This window comes from Salmo salar, chromosome 03 (genome assembly GCF_965601325.2).
Source record: "Salmo salar chromosome 03, fSalSal1, whole genome shotgun sequence".
Lineage (NCBI taxonomy): Eukaryota > Metazoa > Chordata > Actinopteri > Salmoniformes > Salmonidae > Salmo > Salmo salar.
The window spans coordinates 8,019,766-8,026,169 of record NC_138293.1 but is presented as its reverse complement, the minus strand read 5'-3'; the positions used below and the strand labels follow the sequence as shown (position 1 = coordinate 8,026,169).

The 6,404-nt window shown below is 38.8% G+C and overlaps 1 protein-coding gene across 1 annotated transcript; it reads right to left on the bottom strand.

Annotated features, from left to right (window-relative positions):
• Positions 1-481: 481 nt before the first annotated feature.
• On the bottom strand, positions 482-4,847 carry LOC145877528 (C-type lectin lectoxin-Thr1-like). The gene is made up of 6 exons (XM_082973235.1): positions 4,784-4,847; positions 4,574-4,674; positions 3,050-3,177; positions 2,428-2,577; positions 1,228-1,336; positions 482-983 (listed from the first exon to the last, which is right to left on the bottom strand). The coding sequence occupies exons 2-6, from the start codon at positions 4,644-4,646 to the stop codon at positions 838-840; spliced, it is 606 nt and encodes a 201-aa protein (XP_082829361.1). The 5' UTR covers positions 4,647-4,674; positions 4,784-4,847; the 3' UTR covers positions 482-837.
• Positions 4,848-6,404: the final 1,557 nt, after the last annotated feature.

Below are 6,404 nucleotides of genomic sequence, written 5' to 3'. Positions count from 1 at the left end.
AAAGCAGAGCTAAGCTAACGACGCTACAATAGCGTCTACTTGTTTTTAAAATAAGTGGCCTTGCGTGAAAATGTATTGAAGTCCAATCACTCATGCTCTCTGTTTGGGTGCACTACTCCAACAGGGCAATGAATGGGAAGGTATGGGATTTCATTCTAAATCTATGGGTTCAACCTATTGTCCATCTCTAACCTGTCAAGGCTGCTTCAGCCCCTCACTCTGATGCAGCATCCTTTAATCTTATAGTGGATGTTAACTAAAGTATCATCTATTCGTGGCATGTTGTCCCAACCAGCACATATCCATTTAGGGAATTGAATTGGGTTCATCTCATTTGAAGTGCATTACTTACTGTCTGTCTACATAGTAAGTGAATAGTTGTGGTAAATGTATAGGCCTACAGCTGCATGAGGAATCACAAGAGGGAATTGTGGAGACACTTGTTGAATCGCCAGTTTAGAAAAGAGAGGGAGGTCATGGATAAGATGGATGAAAATATTCATTTTTATTTGCTAACCAAGCAATGCGTAATGTCTCATCTTCCAAACAACTGAAGCAATATCAACACCATTCATCCAGAAAATAGATTGGGTTACATTGTTTTCTGACAAAATATAGTATTCTCAAATGCAATGTGTTTAGAATATTCAAATACAACCAGTATCAGAAATTCATACTTTGGGTGGATTGAAACTGACTGTGATGTGGAAATCTTTAATCCAACAAAAGCTTTGTCTTTGAGCCATGGGTTTTCTCTAACGTTTTACAGGGTCCTGGTGTCGTTGTGATGTCTGAGACTAAAGCTATATAAGGCAAAGCATATCTGACAGGTATATACTACTCATCTGTCATCGGATTCAACTGAGACACCTCAGGCTCCAATCTATCGGTATCTTCCACTCTTGGGCAGCCTCCGTCAGGTTTAAAGGCACACACAAAGAAGTTCTTCTGGCTACATGGTTTATCATTCCATTTGCCGGTTTCTGAGAAGATGAATAGAGATGGAGACGTTAAATGAAAGAAATGTATAGTATTCTTAGAATATGTCATGATATGTCAGAAACAAAAATAAAATGAAACATTTTCTTGCCTCCCACCCCCACAACACCTTTTGGAATAAAAAAAAAGGTCCCAGAATATTCTAGAAGAAGTGCCAGTACTCAAGCAGTAGAAATGTAAAGGTTTCACCAGCACAATTCCAACCACAGCCAGTTATCCCTTGCTTACCGAGCCAGTTCATCTCCATGCAACGTCCATCACCGGATGGTTGCTTGGGTTCCTGAATCCAGGCAAAGAAATCCATATTAGACCCATCGGCCCAGAGGAAGTTGCTAGCCTGTGAGAGAGAGAGAGCAGGACATATAACTGACCAAAACATAGGGGCAAGCAAGGGGGTATAACTGGTGTTGCCCACCTGCTTTTGCTAATGATGGCCAATTTGAACAGTGAACACTACTTGTTTTGAGATTCATTTTAGTCAGTTCATATTAGTGATGGGCACCGATATCAAAAAGTTGATGTCAATACAGTTGCATTTTTTCCCCAAACAATATTGATATACAATGAGTGTAAACAACATTAGGAACACCTGCTCTTCCCATGACATAGACTGACCAGGTGAATCCAGGTTAAAGCTATGATCCCTTATCGATGTCACTTGTTAAATATACTTACATTTGTATAGATGAAGGAAGGGAGACAGGCTAAAGAAGGATTTTTAAGCCTTGAGACAATTGAGTCATGGATTGTGTATATGTGCCATTCAGAGGGTGAATGGACAAGACAAAATATTTAGGTGCCTTTGAACGAGGTATGGTAGTAGGTGGCAGGCGCACCGGTTTGAGTGTGTGAATAAAAGTAACACTGCTTGGTTTTTCATGCTCAACAGTTTCCCGTGTGTATCAAGAATGGTCCACCACCCAAAGGACATCCAGCCAACTTGACACAACTGTGGGAAGCATTGGAGTCAACATTTCCCTTGCCAGCATCCCTGTGGAATGCTTTCAAAACCAATATTAGGAAGGTGTTCCTAATGTTTATACACTCAGTGTATGTACTGGCTTCATGACAACCTTGCAACCACATGAATGTTCACTTTTCTGTTGACTTCCACGGTTCTATGAAGTCTAGACAACGGCTTGCTGATTGCCCATTGGACCAGGTGTGAATGTTCTAGAAGCCTAAACCCACCCAACCAGTTTCCATCCATTGTCGATGGCCCAATAGCAGGCAATTATGTATGCTCAGTTGAGAGCCTGTGAGAAGGTCTGTGAGAGGCACAATCATGTATTCCCTTTTACATAAAAGTGTATGTTAACAGGAAGGGATAAACCAATATCACGATATGCCTTGCTCATATTGATACATCAAGCAATATCGATATCATGGATTTTGGTGCCCACCACTAGTTCTTATGATTATTAACACCTGTGAAGGGTCAGTTAGTGCATAACCACCGAGCCAGATGCGAGGGTTTGGTCGGCTGCTCCACTGAGTGAATTCATCCAGGGCATTGTTTTCCTCAGCATTGTGGGTTGATACCAGATGAGCACCAGTCTTCACAGATTTGCAGTGATTCTGTGTGATGTAGACATTAAGGAAACAGAGAAAACATATTTAGAGTTGGATTAATATTGATGATGCTTTGAGAGTTACTTATGGAGGTAAAATCACACAGCAGATATAGACCCAGTGGGCACAAACTTGTTAAATCAAATCAAAGTTGTTACCATGTCGTTTCAATCAAAAAATCTATGTTTTTCCTTCTGATGACATTGAATCAATGTGGAAAACTGGTTGGATTAGGAAAAAGTCATTAGCGTACAGTACAGGAATTTAGGATTTTTTTTCACCCAAAGTTTAACCTAAATCCAATGACATGGTTCAAATTGTTGTTTATTTCACTTTGAATTCACGATACTTGACAACTCAATCCATCAAAACTAGATGTGACATCTGTGCCCAGTGGTGAGGTACACTACTGTATGTCTACCTTTAACTGAGACATCATGGATACGTGGGATAAAACCTGAGAGAAGTCTGAATTTACCTCAGCTGACGTATAGTCCAACATCTGGTTGAAGTGCTTAATACAGTAGGACCCCAGTTTGTACCAAGCAGCATGACCAGTGCATTGCTCAATGACATAATTCTCTAGTAGTTTAACTGTTGAATTATCTAAAAGAGGGAGAACAAGAGAGATAGGAGAGAGAAAACAAGTGATACAAACAGACAGAGCTAATAATATAGCAAGTAAAACAGAGGTAAGGCTGTAGGGGAGAGTGGGGTACGTTGTGCCAACGGGTTAGTTGAGCAACCCCTTGTTTCTAGGAAACCATACACGACATTAATTAAATGAATGTGACCAAACATTTAGGAAGTGGTCATCATTTCATGAAGGAAGAAACATGGAGAAAGTGTTGCTAGTTCCAAAAAACGGAATTCCACAAAGTCAAATAAATGTATTGTGTTATAGATTTCATGGTGCTTGTATCTAAAACAAAATAGGTTGTTTTAAGACTCTTTCATATATCAGTTGGGGTCTCTATAAGCAACAATATGAGGTCCTAAACCTAGCATGAAAGTGCATCCCTGTAGCTGCATGAGCTAATACAGTCAAAATGGTTGCTTTGGGGTAAATTGTGTCATTTGGCCAGGGACAAGTTAAGCCAATAGCTCAACACACCCCATACAAATGCTAATTACATTTAGTCAGTTTTATACATAATATGCATAGTATTTTTTCCATTTGTCATGCATATGAACTCAAGGTAGTGTCTGCTCTGTAGCAATAAAAATGCACGATCATGCCCCGTGTATACAAATGCAAAACAAGCAGGGGTCTAGCCTCCCTTGAGGTTCTTGAAAGAGCAGCCAAGGAAGTGAGAGAAGGGAAAAAGTCCATTCAAGCAGCAGTTAGGGAGGAAAAATTGACAGAGTGACACTGAAGAGGAACATTGACAAACAAGAAAACAAACATGTTCCTGTGAGAAAGAGAGGCTTTGATAGAGTCTGATAGAGTCATGACATGGAGTCTGATCTTATTAAACATATCAAGAATCCGGCAGACATTTTCATGGGTTTAGTAGACTCAAATGTAGAGAACTTGCCTATGAATTGGCACAACATCCCCGTTCAAGACAGCTGGCGGCTCAACTTACCCATTCTCTATTACCCCATACCCTGAGACCTCTTTTTTTGGACAAGCTATGTTTTCAAAACTGTTATGTTTACATGAATTCTGATTATTTCCAGGGATACACAACATCTTGAGATATATGTAGATATATTTGTTAGAAAGAATACTATGATGTAGTGATGCTGAATGTAAAAAATGACTCAACATACCCCCTACCACTTCTGAGTAGTTTACATTAGAAATATGTTACTCTGTGACTTAAGTCAATTCCTTATAAACAGACTATCTTAACTGGAAATGTTTAACCAACCTCTTTCATAATTTGGTTATTTTACCCCTAAAGACAATTAAAACTGAAAACAACACCACTTCCAAACTCAAAGTATACAGTAGCCACTCTGGGTTTGACATGATCATGATAGCATTGATGCTCACCTGCAAAGGTATGGGGGCAGGGGTGGGCAGAGGCCCCGAGGAACATCATCGCCAGAACGAGTAGGACCTTCATCTTGTCTTCTGTCTGTCTGTCTCTCTATCTGTTTGTTTGTATTGATTAACACAGGTAAAAGAGCATAAGTTAGCTAAAGGAGAAAAATAAAAGATTGATGCAAAAAATGGATACAAGAAGTAAAACAATTGTCTTACCAAAGTGTGAACTCTTTCTTTTCTATTCTTTTGACTTTCTAATTCTTTCACTCACCGCTCTCTGCTTTTATAGTGTATCTGTCTCATACCCCTCCTCTATCTCCTCTTCACCTCTGCATGCTTCCTTGTTTGTCTCTATCCTTATAAGGTCTGTTGTTTTGGTTTGTTTTTAATTCAGTACCTTATGAGTACAATTAACCATTTAAAAGCATTTCAGAAGATATGACAAAATGTCATAACAACGAAGAAAGTTCATCATATTTTATCATCTTAAAATGTAGTAGCCTATTGAGCATATTTGAAGTTAGGCTTATCATGAAGTGGAGTTGTGCATTCCAACACAATATTGGCCCGCTAGAGAGAAGAGATGTGTCAATTATAATTTTATGTTGGTATATTTATTTGACGTTAGATTGTTGAATAGAAGACATGTTCACTGGCTTTAACTGGGTTCATGTCAACATTTAATGTATTTTTTATGTAACCTTCATTTAACCAGGCCAAATAGAACACATAGATTCTGAAGGATTTGACAAATAAGCAAAGTGTTTTGCATTGCTATTTTGAATGTCATTTTCAAATCAAACTTTATTTACACAACGTTAGCATTTGGAGACAATGGGCAGGTCAACAAAAGCATGGATTGCAGTCTTAGACTGCTTACAGGGTAAGGAAACCAATATTACATTTTGTGATTTGAGTGAACTATCCCATTAAGACAGAGTTGAGTTGGGATATTTACTCACTCATGGCATCATTGGACCGGGTTTGGGTTTTTATCTTTATGCTCTGCATAGGCCTATGGCACCTGGTAACCCTAGGCCTTGACCTGAGTAGTTCACAACAGATGTGTGTGGGGTTTGAAAAGAACAGGGATAAATGCACAATATTACAGATTGATTTGGTCTGTGAAACTATTCATTAATATGCAAACTCAACTCTGTTTTAATCTTAGATATCAAATGGACACGTTTGTGGCTGCATCACATCCGGCCGTGGTTGGGAGTCCCATAGGGCGGTGCACAATTGGCCCAGCATCGTACGAGTTTGGCTGGGGTAGGCCATCATTGTACATAAGAATTTGTTCTTAAAACTGACTTGCCTAGTTAAATAAAAATAACAAAAATATTAATAATAATCTGTTCTACACAACGCATTTCTATCTGAACATTTCATAATATACTGTAATCATTAACTTCACCCTCCTGGTCAGCTACTCCTCCCACACATTACACCAATAGACATTAGGGTGTATTGGTATTTGTCCCCATCGGATTCCTAAATATTGGTATAAGGCCAGGTCCAAAAAAGTCGGGCAAAGATTATTGATGAATGAAGATATTTGTAGCAATGCATGATGTCTCAAATTAAAATAACTGAAGCAATATCAACATCATTCATTATGAAAATAGATTCACAAAGAGCAAGAAATCGATGTACAGAAGTCTCAAGTACACTGTGTTTAGCCTTTTTAAACACAGTCCTTTTTGTAAAATCTTGACTGTGATGGAAATCTTGAACTGACAAAGGCTTTGTCTTTGAACCATGGGCTTTCTCTAACATTTTGTAGAGTTTTGGTGTGGTTGTGATGTCTGAGACTAAGCTATAAGGCAAAAGGTAT

Coding starts and splice junctions, on each gene's coding strand:
- LOC145877528 (XM_082973235.1), bottom strand. CDS start 4,646: ATGAAGGTCCTACTCGTTCTGGCGATGATGTTCCTCGGGGCCTCTGCC. Junction 3,178..4,573: donor CTGCCCCCATACCTTTGCAG/GTGAGCATCAAT, acceptor TCCCTCTTTTAG/ATAATTCAACAGTTAAACTA. Junction 2,578..3,049: donor TGGACTATACGTCAGCTGAG/GTAAATTCAGAC, acceptor TACATCACACAG/AATCACTGCAAATCTGTGAA.